Source organism: Tamandua tetradactyla, chromosome 17, assembly GCF_023851605.1.
Source record: "Tamandua tetradactyla isolate mTamTet1 chromosome 17, mTamTet1.pri, whole genome shotgun sequence".
Lineage (NCBI taxonomy): Eukaryota > Metazoa > Chordata > Mammalia > Pilosa > Myrmecophagidae > Tamandua > Tamandua tetradactyla.
The window spans coordinates 41658755-41675013 of record NC_135343.1 but is presented as its reverse complement, the minus strand read 5'-3'; the positions used below and the strand labels follow the sequence as shown (position 1 = coordinate 41675013).

The window sequence follows — 16259 nt, the reverse complement described above, 5'->3', positions numbered from 1 at the left end:
GGATGGTTACTTGGCAATAAAAAATAATTAGCTTACTGATAGTCACATGAATATGGATGACTCTCAATTGTATTATAACTGAAGAAAGTAAGCTTCAAAAAGTTACATACTGCATGATTCCATTTATATGAACATTCTGGACAAGGCAAAACTAGAGATAGCAAAGAGATCAATGCTTCTCTGGGTCTGGGAAAGGGGAAACGGGTCAGCCTAAAACATGAGGATCTTTGAGGGGATGATAGAATTATTCTATACAGTGTTGTGGTGATAGTTATACAGTTGTATGTGTTTGTAAAAACTCACAGGATTCGTTGTTTTATTGTATACAAACTTGCTGTACCTTACTGTATAGAAATTATGCCTTTTTTTTAAATGCATAAAAATGTGATGAAGATCGATTCCAAATGGAATATATATCTAAATATGGAAGGAAAAACCAAAAGGTTTTGAGATATAAATGTAGAAAATATATTTAAGAACTCAGGCAAAGAGCAACATAAAATAAAACATTAAAATTTTAAATTACATTAACATTCTGAAACTTTTGCGCATCAAAGCACATCATTAAGGCAGTGAAAATGCAAGCTACAGTGTGGGAAGAGGTATTTGCAATAGACTTAGCCAACAGAGGAATCATATCCAGAATATAAAAAGAATTCTTACAAATCCATAAGAAAAACATAGATGATCAAATTTTAAAAATAGACAAAAGACACACAACAGGTATTTCACAAAAGAAGGTATCCTAAAAGCCCATTAAAACTATGAGAAAATGCTCATTCTCATTAGTCACTATGGAAATGCAATTTAAAACCATGACATAAATTGAAACTTCTATGAGATAGCACTAATCACACACCGGAGTGACTAGCATCTAAAAGTTTGGCAATCTCAAATGTTGGCTAGAATGCAAAGAAACTGGAATTCTTGTATACTGCTGGAAGGGATGTAAATTAGTAAAACCATTTTGGAAAGGTGTTTGGCAATCTTTACTAAAGTTGAACATTTGAAACTGTGTCTATATATTCACCAAAAAACAGGTATAAAGAGTTCATAACTATATTACTTTTAAGAGCCCCAAAGTGAAAATAGTCCAATTTTTATCAAGAATAAAAAGAATAAATAAATTTTGGGGTCTTTATTCAAATAAAGAAATATCTAGCATAAGCATGAATGGCCAACTAATAAACACAGTGACATGGATGAATCTCACAAATATGTGGATCAAAAGAAGCCATATAAAATAATTGATTCTATATTATTCCATTCATATGAAGTTGAAAAACAGGCAAAAACTCATCCACAATGTTAGAGATCAGGTGGGTCCTCTGGGAAGGAAAAGTGAATAATGATTAAGTGCATTAGAGGGACTGCTGGGATGCTGATATTTTATTTCTTGATATTGATGGTAGTTACACTGTGATCATTTATCAACTGGTACACTTAGATTTGTGCACTCTTCTGTGTGCATTTGATATTTTCATTTGAAAACTAAATATTTAAGGGAATATAAAGGACATAGAAAACTGAGAAATATTAAGTATTTTAAAGACTGCTCTCTATAGATATGGTGGTACTGTAGATATCTGTTGTTTCAAACTGCCCATTATTTTTCTCTTGTTTTTATCTCCTCCTCCCATGCACACATACACTCCGTTGGGCTGGGTGTCTGTCCCTATCACATTCCTTAGAGTCTTAGTGGGACTGCCTAATACAGCGTCCTTGCTGGTCAATAAGCACCTTTCCTGGGATTCTGGATCGAGAATGTAGCCATCCAGGGACAAAGGTGCTTGAAGATGATTCAGCCCATGGCGAACTCAAAAGATTGTGAATTCCACTGGGAAAGGCTGAGAGTTGCCAAGATTCCAGCGTACTATGAGGACCGAATTATGAAAGTTCCTCCATATCCTTCTAATACTTTTTTATTGCTTATGACAGTTATAGTTAATTTTCCTTCCTGACAAGCGAATAACCATATCTGGGTTTGGAGGTGGGAACAAACTATAATCAGAGAATATATGCCAAGATTTTAAAAGTAACAAGAGTCTAATTTCTTTTTCATTTTTCTTTTCTATATTTCCAACAGTGAAGAATAAATATGTATTACTATTTTGAAATGAAAGGATAATAAAGCTATTTTTACAAAGAGGGTCAGAGACAGAGATGGAAGCAATCAGCTGGAATGCGTTGGTTCTTACAACCGAGCTGCTAGATCTGAGTCTTCTAGGAGTATTGCAAATAACATAAGTACGCACAAAAACTTGTACATGAATGTTGATAGAGCCGCATTATTCATAATAGACAAAAAGTGAAAACAACCCACATGGCCTTCAATAGACAAATGGATAAATATAATGTGCTATAACACATACAATGGAGTATCATTCAGCCTTAAAAAGGAATGATGTATTCATATATGCTACAACATAGATGAACACTGAAAGCATGGGGATAAATGAAATAAACCAGTCACTAAAGACCAGATATCATGATGATATTGTTCATATGAAATGTCCAGAATGGGGAAATGTATAGATACAGGAAGTAAATTAGTGAAGAACAAGCAGGTACTAGCCATGTGCCTTCCTATGTGACAGAGGTGTCCCAGATGACAGCAACCTGTCTTCAGAGTCCAAGTATCATCCGTTCATGCCTTAATTGGAACATTTTTACAGCCTAAGAATCATAAATCATTGCTATGAGTTTCTGGTTCCAGTGGCTTCCTCTGTGGGTCCTCTCTTAGCTTCTCCGGGGCTTTTCTCTCTGAGCTTACTTGGTTTTTTCTGTCCTTTATCCTCTTATAAAGGACTCCAGTAAAGGGATTAAGACCCACCTTGAATGGCGTGGGTCACATCTAAAATGGAAATAACCTAACCAAAAGGGCCCGCCAACAAGTCTGTACCCACAGGAATGCATTGAAAGAACACTGCCTTTTCTGGGATTATATAACAGCTTCCAACCAGTTACATTAAGTAACATCTGCAGGTGAAACTTAACTTGATCTTACTATTTTGGACTCTTGCAGAAATGTTCTCACTATGCTAAGATTTAATGTTAGGATCTTAGTTTTTATAAAAATTAAGATCTTTTATGCACACTAGCATAAAAAATCCATTTGAAGAACATTCTGTTTTCGCAAAACCACATTTCAAGATAATATTAATTAAGTTACTCAGTGTACTTCATACGAAAACCCACACACATACAAAATTTCTCCTTAAATTCAGTTCCAGGAAAAAAATTGTGTCTTTGGAAAAATGTGTTTGCTTCTTTTTATCAGATTTAATAACCATATGTTTTCTGTCTCAAACTTTTTTCCTTAACTCCCAGGAAAAATTAGATCTAAACTAAGGACTCAATTGTGGTAAATGACACATCCAAGGTACCTGCTTCCATCTTCTGTCTCTGATCCTATTATAGAAATAGCTTTATTGTCCTTCCCATTTCACAGTGTAAAAGTAATACATATTCATTATTCACTGTGGGAAATAGAGACAAGAAAAATGAAAACAAATGTTTCTGTTAAATTTGGGTGTATACTGAATGCAGCTGAATGTGAGAATGATAGAGCGAGGAGGGCTGGGGGCACATATGAAACCAGAAAGAAAGATAGCCAATAAAGACTGAGATGGTATAATCCGGGAATGCCTAGAGTGGACAATGATAGTGACTAAATGTACAAATTAAAAATGTTTTTGCATGAGGAAGAACAAAGGAATGTCAATATTGCAGGATGTTGTAAGTAGATGGTCATTCATATTTTAAAACTTCAACTTCTATGTGAGACTGAAGAAAGAAATGTTTATTTGGTACAAAATTTATATTTTGACCAGTGCATTTCTAATTTAACTTATATGGACAGTTTAATTGAACACCATAAGTACATGGAACCTAGAATAGGGCATGAGATTTTGTAGGTTTGTCCAGTCAGTGTGATGCCCTGATAAATCCCAGAGTGATTTGAATAGTGAATAAAGAAGTATTTGCAAAGCCCCTTGGGGGAATGGGGAGAAAGGGGGAAAATTCAACTTCCCCATTTGGAGAATTCCTGATATTCTCACAAGCAGTGGAGACAACCAAATCAATAGGCCGAGCTCTCAATCTTGTGGTTTGTTCCCATGAAACTTATCCTCACAAAGGATAGGCTAAGCCTACTTAAAATTAGGCCTCAGAGTCACTCCCAGAGAACCTCTTTTGCTGCTCAGTTGTGGCCTCTCTCTGTCAACCAACACAGCAAGAAAACTTATTGCCCTACCCCTGTCTACATGCGACATGACTCCCAGGGGTATAAACCTCCCTGGCAATGTGGGACAGAAATCCTACAATGAGCTGGGACTCAGCATCAAGGGATTGAGAAAACCTTCTCGACCAAAAGGGGGAAAAGAGAAACGAGACAAAATAAAGTGTCAGTGGCTGAGAGATTTCAGAGTCAAGAAGTTAGCCTAGGAATTGTTCTTACACATTATATAGATCTCCCCTTTTTAGTTTACAGTGTGTTAGAGCGGTTAAAGGGAAGTACCTGTAACTGTAGAGCTGTGTTCCAGTAGCCATGTTTCTTGAAGATGATTGTATAACGATATAGCTTTTGCAATGTGACTGTGTGATTGTGAAAACCTTGTGCCTGATACTCCTTTTATCTACGAGATGGACAGATGAGTAAACATATGGATAAAAAACAAACAAATAATAGGGGGAACAAAGGTTAAAAAAAATGAGAAAAAAAGGGGGTGTATGTTCTCTGCTATGTATATGTATATAAACATCCCCTCCTGACACCATTATTGTCATCAGGTTGCCAGGAAGGAAAGCTGACTCTGACTTACTCAAGCAATAAAAAACTATTTATTTGAAGGGTACTGGATAGCTTGCATAATTGAAATACAACAGCCATGCCTCAGAATGCACGAGAACCTGGGCAGCCCTCAGTCCCCAACGATGGGATTCACAGGCAATCTCTCTAGCACCCTGCCATCAGCTGGCTCATCTGCAAACTACTTTCAACTTTTGTGACAGCCAACTGTAGCACTATATTCAGCAACCTCACCAAGACTTCATGGAACTGGCCAGGCCAGACACTCAGGGCAAATAAGTAAGGGGATGGTTCTGTTGCTGTGAAAGTGGGGTGAATAAAAGGGAATGTTTCATGTCACGAGCCAGATGTTTTCTTTTGTCCTCTTTTTCTCCCCCTTATGTGGTCACAACCAGGTGTTCATAAATTTATGTTGCCGCCACACCTCCCTCCATTGCTGTAAGAAAGAAACCCTGGCCTGGGAGACAAGGGACTCATATTCCTGGGGCCTTTCCTGAGTGGGCTTTAGCTACTGAGGACAGCGACTGTCTGCTGCCTCTATTGTCCTTTCTGCCCCAAGCCCACCCCCGCCCCCTCACCACCAGAGGAGGGAGAAGAGGGGTCCACACTGGGCAGGAGGCCACTGCCCCTGAGTACATTGCACATAATTAGAACAAAGTAATGGTTGATTCTGTGTGCATGTGTGTGGTTTTTTTTCTCAAATTAATGGCAGATAGTGTGATTCTGTTTGTTCTAGTTTGCTGCCTGCCGGAATGCAATATACCAGAAATAGAATGGCTTTTAAAAAGGGGAATTTAATAAGTTGGTAGTTTACAGTTCTAAGGCCGAGATAATGTCCCAATTAAAACAAGTCTATAGAAATGTCCAATCAAAAGCATCCAGGGAAAGATACTTTGGTTCAAGAAGGCCGATGACGTTCAGCGTTTCTCTCTCAAGTGAGAAGGCACATGGCGAACAGGGTCAGGGTTTCTTTCCCATCTGGAAAGGCATGTGGTGAACCCGGCATCATCTGCTAGCTTTCTCTCCTGGCTTCCTTTCATGAAGCTCCCCGGGAGGCATTTTCCTTCTTCATCTTCAAAGGTCGCTGGCTTTGCTTCAAAGGGCTCTCTGCTTCTCCCGGCTACGTCGTTCTTCTCTCTCAGAATCTCCCTTTCTCCAAAATGTTTCCTCTTTTAGTAGGACTCCAGTAAACTAATCAAGACCCACCCGAATGGGTGGAGACACATCTCCACCTAATCCAGTTTAACAGCCACTCTTGATTGAGTCACATCTCCTGGGAGATGATCTAATTACAGATTCAAACATAAACAGTATTGAATAGGGATTTATTCTGCCTTTACGAAATGGGATTTTGATTGAAACACGGTTTTTCTAGGGGACATACATCCTTTCAAACCAGCACACTGGTCAATACCCTTAGCAAGTAATATGCAACAGGCAGTATTCTGTTATGTATCTAATGCAGTATTTTTCAAAATGTGCTTATAGAACACAAGTGCCCATTGTGAGATTAACATTACTTCTGAGAAAAGAGTTCTGACAGTCAAAAAAACATTTGGGAAACATTACATACCATATTATATTTTTAGAAATGCAAAAGGCACTGTATCAAACTAAAGGCTCTGGAAAGTCCTACTATTCGAATTTCCCAAAGCTATTTTACTACAGATGATTTTTTCATGGGATACCTAATATTTCTTGTGAAATTGGTGTTCTGTTTAAACAGGGTTTATGAGACATTGGTTTAATATTTTAGAGGCAATATTACAAACTCGACTCTTATTAATAAAGTTATCTACTTACATTATATATGTTTTAGTGAAAGACTTGACAGGACTAATAAAAATAGTAGGTGACATCCACCTTTCTCTTCAGTTACTCCTCACCACGTGCTCAGAAATAACACAGACATCAGTTATAAACTGTTAATATCATATAACTAATGCTTAAAACACTATTTTCATTTCCTCAACATTTTCACTAATATAGAGCCCAGCTCACTCTGCTCTCAGGCTACAATGCTCAGGGAGCATCACGGAATTTTTTAAAATATCTATGCTCAGTGAAGAATCCATGAAGTAAAACATTTTTCTCTTATCAGTTTTTCAACAGCTTAAAAAGAATAACAGTTTTCAGTGTTCTGAAAATGTGAAATTGTTATGACAGGTTTATAGAAGCCAAAATTGGTACAACTTTTGTGGTGGGGCAGTTTGACATAAAAGAAAGAGATCTCAAACTAATTTTATCTAAATCTCAAAGGGCGGGTACTTCAGAGAATATTTGTTTGTAATATACACACACATTCACACACACATACATAAACATGCATACATATATCTGTATACTTATATGAAGAGATGGAAGGATATATGCTAAAATAATAGTGATTATCCACGGGGTAGGTGAAACTATGGATAGTTTTATTTGTTTCCTTATTATATTCTGAAAAATCAGAATATAATATATATTGGTTAAGAAAAAGTTCTTTAATAGTTTACATAAAATAGATGGCAATTTTAAGATTGTGGCACTCACCAAATGAAGAGAATTTGCTTTAAATACGGAAAGTGCTTGGTAATGCATCCCAGTATACACTTGTTCGTTAAATATCTGAATTTGATATATGCTAAATGAATGAAGCAATATCAGAAAGCCTATAAAATTTGACATAATATTACTATTTCAGTACACAAATATAATCTCTTAGACTTATTCTATTATCAATAGAACATTTTTCATATTCTTTTACCAGTTATAAGAAATAAGGATAGGGTGGTGTGATGGCAGCTTAGTGTGACAGAATTCTTGCTTGCCATGCTGGAGACCCAGGTTTGATTCCCTGTGCCTGCCCATGCCAAAAAAAAAAGAAAGAAAGAAAGAAAGAAGGACATTAAGTATTCTTTTAAATCCAGGATTGGCAAGCTTTTTATGTAGAGGAGCAAATAGTAAATATTTTATAACAGTCTCTGTTGTAACTACTCAACTCTGTTAATTTTTATGAAAGAAGCTATAAACAATATCTAGAATAATGTCTAAAGCTGCGTTCCAAGAAAACTTTATTTGCGGCAATGAAATTTGAATTTCATGTAATTTTTACCTCATAAAATACATTCTTTTTTTTCCAACCATTTTAAAATGTAAAAGTAATCTTAGCTCATAGGCCATACAGAAGAAGGTGGAGAGTCAGATTTGGCCAGAAGATATTGTTTATTGACCCCTGTTTTAAATATCTGTAGGGCAGTGTTCATGAAGAATGCTGTTTGTTCAAACAAAAATATGCTTATGCTTCTGGACTTCCTTATTAGAAAGATTTCAGATTTGATCTGACATTTCCTAGGAAGACTGACCCTAATAAATGCCTTTCTACCTGTGGTATCCAGCCTCCAAGGTGCTTTCTAACTTTTACCCCCTTGTGTGGTACGCTCCCACATGGCACTAGCATTGGCCTCTGTGTCCAAGGGCATAGGGCAGAAGGCACGCAACTTCTGTGATGAGGTTATAAAGACTGTGATTTCTGGTTTGGGTGCATGTTTTCTCTGTCGTTCTTGTATCTGTGCCATGTTGTGTAATGAGGCCCACATGGCAAGGAACTGAAGCTTCCAGCCAACACTCAGAGAGAAACTGAGGCCTGCCAACCATCACGTGAGTGAGTTTGGAAGCAGACTCCAAAGCAGACTCCAAGGCCTCCAACTGAGGCCTTGAGATGACTGCAGCCCTGGTCAACGGTTTGAGTGCAACCTCATGAGATACCCTGAGCTAGAACCACTCAGCTAAACCCTTTTGCACTCCATGGGAAACCCCCCACCCCCACCCAGAACCTGCAAAATAATAAATGTTTGCTGTTTTAAGCTGTTAAGTTTGGGGGTCATTTGTTACGCAGTCATAGATAAGTAATACAGTACCCGTTAGACCAAGTATTGTTGGGTTCCTAAGACAGACCCCCTCACACACCGTCCCCATGCCCTGACTCATAACCCAATGTTGGCTGGCTGCCCAGTACCTGAATTCTGCTGTACTCAGACACTCCTTGAAACCCAGATTCAAATCCAACCTTTGGAATGTCTATGTGTCACATATAGAACCAGTTAAGGAAGGAGGGGAAATTCCCTGCGCATTATTTTCCATAAAATGCTGGTCAGATTTTCTGAATCTAATGATTTAATAACATCTTTCACCCTCAAGAAAAAGATAAAAATATATGTGCTGCCTCCTAGTCTGATTGTGTAACTTCCCATACTCTCATTTACACTTTTCAGTCTTTTCAGACAGTATTATTGTACTTTACTCTTGGTGACAGTTTTATCTTGTGGAATTTGAGGATTGTGCTTTGTTTTGTAGTCAGCCTCACCGTTTGAGAATTGTGCTTTGATTTTCCTTTATGGTGCACAATCTATTCCACTGCTTATTGCTTCTTATTTGTCAGCTTTTACAGTGATTACACAAGATGACAATTTGTAAAACATAAAACAGGAAGAGCAAGAAAATAATGGTCACACTGCCAAGTCAGTCATCTGATCCTGACAGATGCTTGGAGCCAAGTCAGATATTATTTGCAGGAAATCATCTCATTGCATTTTTAAAATTTAAGGTATTGGAATTTTTTCATGCCTACAAATATCTTCTTTCTATTTAGGAAAATGAGCAGTATTATGCACTCTCTCTGAGTGGGTTCAGCCACGTGAGCATGTGTGTGCCTAATGGAAGGAAATATGGGGGTCAGGACATGGGAAATGTCCAGATGTGCTAAATTCCTACCACCATACTATAAATATTATTTGTAATTAGATTTTTTCTTTACATCATTGCAGAGCAATCATACAGACCTAGCTACTACTTTTCAATATATGGACAGATTTACATAACGACATGTTTAAAACAAGGACAGTAATTCAATTCAACAAATACTTAGGAAGCACCTACTATTTTCCAGGAACTGTTCTTTGTGTGCTGGGGATATAGGAGAGAAGAAAACAGACAAAAATTCCTTGCCCTCAGGCTTCCAGTTTGTCACCCACTTTTATCATTAACACTTTTATCATATGTGTTTTCTAAAGCAACATATAACTTACTATTTTAATAGCTGCATGATATTCTATAGTATAGGTATACATAAATTTATTCTACCATTTCTTTATTGGTGGACATTCCATATGTTTTATTTTTATTTTTACAAACAAGACTGCACTAAACATCCACCTTACATATATCCTGTGTAATGATGCCTCTATTTCTTCTGAAGGATAGATTTTTAAAAGTAGGGTTGCTGGCTCAAAGCACGTGTGTTTATTTACATAATTTTTAATAAATTCATCAGATTAGTTCTAATAAAATGTCATAGCAATTATATTCTTCCCAGCAGCTTATAACAATGCCCTCTTTCCTACATCTTTACCAGCACTGAATTTTTTTTTTTTTTTTAACATGGGCAGGCACCGGGAAACAAACCCAGGTCGCCGACACGGAAGGCGAGAATTCTGCCACTGAGCCACCATTGCACCCAGCACTGAATTTTAAGTCTTAAAATTTTGGCAAGCTATAGGCCAAAAGTAGTTTTCCATTATTGATTTAATTTGCATTCCCTGGCTGTCCTACTGAGATGGTTGAACATTATTTCATGTTTTTTGACTATTAGCATTGCCACTTAATAAACATTGCTAACATCAGATCAGACACTGGAATGTGAACTGGCTCCCTGAATCCTCACAATGACCCCACTAGAGAAGTCAAACAACTGGCAAAGTAGCAGAGCAGTGATTCAACCAGGCTGATTCAACCAGTTCCTGTCCTCTGCTGGCAGGAACATTTTCCCCCCATTCCTTCCAGTTTTACTCCCTCCCTTCTAGGGAAACCTAAGGGAGTTGTATGGATTAGCAAACATTTAAGGGGTTCCTTTGCAGAAGACACTATGGTCGACATTACTGCAGATCAGAAGAAGCAAAGCTTGTGCCCCAAAGTTTTACTAGGGAACCAAAATTCATCATATATAAGGAATATGTATCAGTTTTAAGAAATATATTTCAAATTGTTTAGGGATATGATTAATGTCAGTAAATATGGTATGGTCAGAAAATCTATCCAATGTCAGAGAAGAGAATGATTATACAGAATTCTTGCAGTCCTACAAAATTTAGTGCTACTCAATGATCAGTGTAGAGAATACTGCAAATAGGCCCTGAAATGAATATTAAAGCAGTTTGTGTGTGTGTGTGTGTTTAAAATAACGTAAGAACCAAATCACTTTGGAAATGATCTTATTTTTAAACAAAAGCAACCTTAACCTGTGTCAACAAAAACTACCAGAAGCATGCGACTCTTTCGCCCTCACTACTGGGCTTCTGGGTTCCCCAGGTACATTCACCAGCCATGGTACTGTCCGCCTTGGTGGTGCTGAAACAGGTGCTCACACTCACCTGTCTGAAGTCATTGCTAAAAGAAAATTTGGTCTCCCATTGCTTCCAAAATCTTGAGCTGTCAACCGACTCCTGCCACGAAGATCCTCTAATCACGCTTAATATGCAAACATACACTGCGGTGTCGCACGGGGTGGCCTCACCAAAATCATTTGACCCATCCCTCTGCTTGGCCATTGTCATCAGCTGTGCCTTAGGCGTATGTCTTTCATAGGGCTAATAGTTTAACCTTCGAGATCTGTGTAAATATACCGTACGTGAATCATTGCACCGTATCATTCCTGAGACAAGGCTATGCATAATGGAAACACACACTCAGGAGGTGTAGCTGCTTGAATATACACTGTATTCTTGTGCTCATGTTCCTAACCCAACGTGGTTTGCGGTCTACATTAGATGGAATTGCGCCTTTTCTTCTAAGCTTTGGAAAGATTCGTATTTCCTGACCTTTAAATCACTGGCTAGCGGTTTCCTGCCCTGGTTTCCGGTCTCCCTTTCCCCTCTCAATCGCCTCCTGCTGTCGGGCTGGGGGCCGATCCTTGAGGAAGGGTCTCTACATTCTTCAGGTGACCAGAGTGGTATCCAGATTCCGGGGGTCTCGCTCCACAGCGCAGGAGTCGCTTAGCCCCTGCGCCCCTCCCTCCGGAGACCCCTCCTCCACCCGCCCCGCGCCGTTTTAGGAGGAGCCTAAACGTCCTCTTCCCCAGCTGAAGGGGATTGTGGTGCGTAAACAAGATTAACTCTGTCCGCGCCAGCTACGCCGATCTGCTCAGGCCTGCGGGCCGGAATGAGTTCACCGGTGCCGCGAGGGCGCAGCTCTGGGAGCGGGGGATGGGGAAGCTCCGGACTTCTGAGCTGTTTCAGGGGCCTGCTTCCTCCCGGAGTGGAGCTGGGGGCCGCAGCCTCACAAGTCGCTCCTCAAACGCCGAGGCGGACGGCGGCGAAGGCACGGGTCCCTAGCTGCAGCCTCCCCTCTACCTCCTCCCTCTCCCTCCCCGCGCTTCCTCTCCGCCCACCACGCTCCAGCCGCTTGGTCGCAGTCAGCGCCCTCCCCGGCTCCCTGAGCCCCTGCGCCAGCCCCGCGCCCAGCCATGGGGGATCTACCGGGCCTCGTGCGTCTCTCCATCGCACTGCGCATCCAGCCCAACGACGGCCCGGTCTTCTACAAGGTGGATGGGCAACGCTTCGGCCAGAACCGCACCATCAAGCTGCTCACCGGCTCCTCCTACAAGGTGGAGGTGAAGATTAAGCCCACCACGCTGCAGGTCGAGTGAGTGCGGGCCGCGGGAGGGGGCCGGAGCTTGGGCGCGTGCCGCGGCCGCAGGGCCCCGCCTGGGGTACGAACGGAGGCTGGCGGCCCCCGGGTCAGCCCAAACCTCTCTAGGGCCCTCTCGCCTCCCACCGCGACCAGAGGGCCGGGGCCGGGGTGGAGGGTGTGGGGGGAGGAGAGAAGTTCGTTCCCTCTTCCCCTGGGTCCCCTCCTTTGACTTACTGTTGTCTTCTCCCTGTTTTCACTTCCCTCCGCCCATCGCGGTGACCTCAGTTGGTCCCTGTAAAATAGCTAACAGGAGGCCAGGTTTTCCTTGAAATTTTTTGTAAATCCCTCATCCCTTCTGCCTAACTCTCCCCAGAAGGGCTGCTATCGCGGTCGGCGCGAGTCCCTAGCGGCCCGGGAGGGGCAGATGGGAGAAGCTCGCTGCAGGGTTCATCTGCCGCAATCTCAGCCTTTCTCTGGCGGGTGCTGGCATCCCGCTCCTGGTCTGCAGGAGAGACTGAAGGAGGGAGAAAGAGGAATGAGGTGTAAAGGCGGGGGGTGGGGGCTTGTTGGGACCACCATCTCCCGCTGTGTGTGTGAGGACCTCGGGGGGGGGGGGGGGGACAGATACAAGTCAGAGGGCAGCATCCGTTGCTCAGGCCCAGTTTCAAGGTTTTCCTTGCTTTGTGTGTTTCGTTTTCTCCTGAGTTGCCTGTTCAGCCAGGTGATAGTGCATTGAGTTAGCAGCTTCCTCACACCTCTGGCTGAAGGGAAAGTCCCTGTGGGAGCGTGCAGCCTGCCATAACCTAGTCAGGAAAGAATCTCTGGGTGTGGTCCTTTACCTTTTAGCTTTCCCCCAATCATGGATGCGAATTATAGTCTGGAAGGAGAAAATACACCAACATTTGTGTAGCTACCCTATGCTGGACATTATGGGAGTGGGGGGCGGGGCTTTGAATTCATCAGACCCCATTTATAGCTTCAGTGTCTTCCTGTACTAGGTAATCCAAAAAAAATGTGTATTAGCCTTGGAAGGACATTGAACCAAATCTGAGTTGTTTCTGATGCACCTGGTCTATTTATTTGTCTGCACTGCATGTCTCCACCAACACCTCCATGAACACCTTTCCCGGTGTTCTGTGCACCCAGGTGTGGTTCAGGCTTTTCCTTTCTTGGCAACCTACCCCCCCCCCCCCCCCCCCCCCAGTTATCTGCTCTATATTCTAGTTTCTTCTGGGTAGTTCTGTATTTTTCAAGCTAATCCAAGGAATTTGTGTTAATTTGTGTTAATGACAAATCTATATTTTTCTCTATTCAAGGCCCAAGTTGTCAAACTTGAGCGGGCATTACAATCCATATTGCCAGGTCCCACTCCCAGATTTACTCTTTAGTATATCTAGGGTGAGGCCTGAAAATTTGTATTTCTCATCGGTTCCCAGTGATGCTGATGCTGCTAGTCCAAGGACTGTTTTGAAATCCCTTGTCCTAACACACAGGAATGGTGCTATTAAGAATTTTTGGTTGTGTGCTAGACTTGAGGAAGAATGCCCCAAATCATGAGGCCCCCCGATTGTTGGAACAAAAAGGATCTTTACAGAACCATCCAGACCAGTGTCTCTTAACCATCCCTTCATATTAGAATCATGTGGAGAACCTTAAAATAAATGTATCAATGCCCAGACCATTCCACAGACCAATTAAATTCCAACGTCTGGTTCTGGGATGGGGCTGGGCATTGGTAAGGTTTTTTTGTTTGTTTGTTTGTTTGTTTGTTTTTAGAGTGCATGGTCCAGAAATCGAACCTGGGTCTGCCCACATGGAAGGCAAGCATTCTACCACTGAACCACCCATGCGCCCTTGATTTTAAAGGCTCCACCCATGGTTTTAACAAGTAACTTGAGAGGAGTCCCACTGATATAGTCCAATTTGGTCTTGTACAAATATCTTGAATGAGAATACTGAGGTCAGTCAGAGAAATTAGGTAGTTGTTCTAAGGTCATATAGCTAGATGGTTGGAAAACTCCTGACCTTCCAGAGTGTTTTCTCCCATACCACAATGCCCCTTGGTCAAACCCTGTAAGATTCCTTCCTAGAGTCTTGGCCCAAACCAAGTCAGGATGCCTAAGCTAAGTCATACCATATGTGGTCAACTGCAGTCCATTACAGGAACATTTCCATTGGTGGTGTACTCGTCCCGCTGGAATTGAAGTCTAAAGAACCTGATGGGGACAGAATTGTTTATACGGGCACATATGACACAGAAGGTGTGGCCCCAACCAAGAGTGGAGAACGGCAGCCTATCCAGATCACCATGCCGGTAAGACCCGCTTGGGGGTACAGGGGTGTGGTGCCAGGGCAGAGTGGAAACCATGGAAAAGAAGACAATCAGTATCTCCCTTTAAGAAAAAAGTAAATTAGGAGACAAGAACTGTAGAAATTATATTGTGAATTTCCTTTATGGATATGCTGGAGATCCATAAATCAGGAAACTCTGATTAATGTTCCTTTGTGGGACAGGCTGACTGTGTAGGTACTGAAAGACACCATAAAAGTAGAAGCAGATGGTTCTGGGAGAGAGTCCCTACACCGCCATTTTCCCTGTGATATTCTTAATCAGGTCAGGTTTAGACAACTGGTCCTAAAAAGTCTATGGCTCTATATAGCCCATGATCTCTTGATTATGGAAAAGCTGATTTGAATGACATTTTTGCCACTTAAATCTAGTCTAATTGGAGGAGTCCGATAAGTGACTGTCACAGGAAATAATAAAAGCTTTTAATATGTATTTCTATCCAATATGAAAAAAAAACAATGATACTTATAGCTAGGTAATATTGGCCTGAAGAGGAAAAAATGAATTGATAGGATAAAGTTAAGAAATAGAGAGAACTACATATGCAAACATAACAGGTGATGAAGTAAGCTTTCTAACTTAAACAAGGGGAAAGGAAGATTCATTTAAACTGTTGCTGTGGAAACTGTGTAGCATTTACCTTCTGCAAGGACAATTTTAGATTGTCTGCCCTCTGCCTTAATAGGGAAGATCACAGAGGTTTTCAAATATTAGCATGAATAAGAATCTCCTGGATAGCTTATTTAAAATGTCAGTCCTAGGTCCCATCTCCAGTGATTTTTGGTACAGTAGAGCTGGGTGGTACCTAAGAAATTGAACTTTCAGCAAGCATACAGATGATTTCTTACAGGATGGTCCATGGAATACACTTTGAGAAACACTCATCTAAGAACTATATAACCCATCCCTTCCTGTAGAGCCTGTGTAAAGTTTTCACAGTGCTCAGATGTGCTTAAAACAGTCCAGCAGTCCATTCCTTTGCATCTTTGTCTTGAACCGTTTTGAATGAGTTCTATTTTCCTTCAAAGAATATATATTAGAGAAAAATACAGAAATGGGGAAAGTATACAATTCCAACAAAAGAAAACCGTTGTTAACATTTTGGTGTCTTTAAATTTATGTGTATTGGATATCATTCAATATATAGATTCTTTTTTCTATTTATTATGTACATCTTTGGATATCATATATGCAACTGGAATATAATTGTTAAAGTCTGCATGGATAATTTTTTATGTGTATGTATCAAATTATCCCCAGTCCCTTAGTACTGGTTATTTACATTTCTCAGTATTGTAAAAAGAATAACGTTTAAAATCACCCACTTCTTGCCAGTTGTCTTAGTATTTCTTGGCATAGATTCCTAGAAGAAATTTGCATGTTAAGGCATTTTAAAAGCAGTGCCCATCTGACATCCAGAAAGCCTAGACA

The 16259-nt window shown here is 40.7% G+C and overlaps 1 protein-coding gene across 1 annotated transcript in view; it reads left to right on the top strand.

Moving 5' to 3' along the window:
• Positions 1–11926: 11926 nt before the first annotated feature.
• The window catches only part of CNRIP1 (cannabinoid receptor interacting protein 1), a 32442-nt gene continuing 28109 nt past the window's right edge, over positions 11927–16259 (top strand). The window contains exons 1-2 of the mRNA XM_077134424.1: positions 11927–12490; positions 14642–14792. Coding sequence (XP_076990539.1) covers positions 12312–12490; positions 14642–14792 — 330 coding nt within the window. The 5' untranslated portion in view covers positions 11927–12311. The remainder of the gene's footprint in view (positions 12491–14641; positions 14793–16259) is intronic.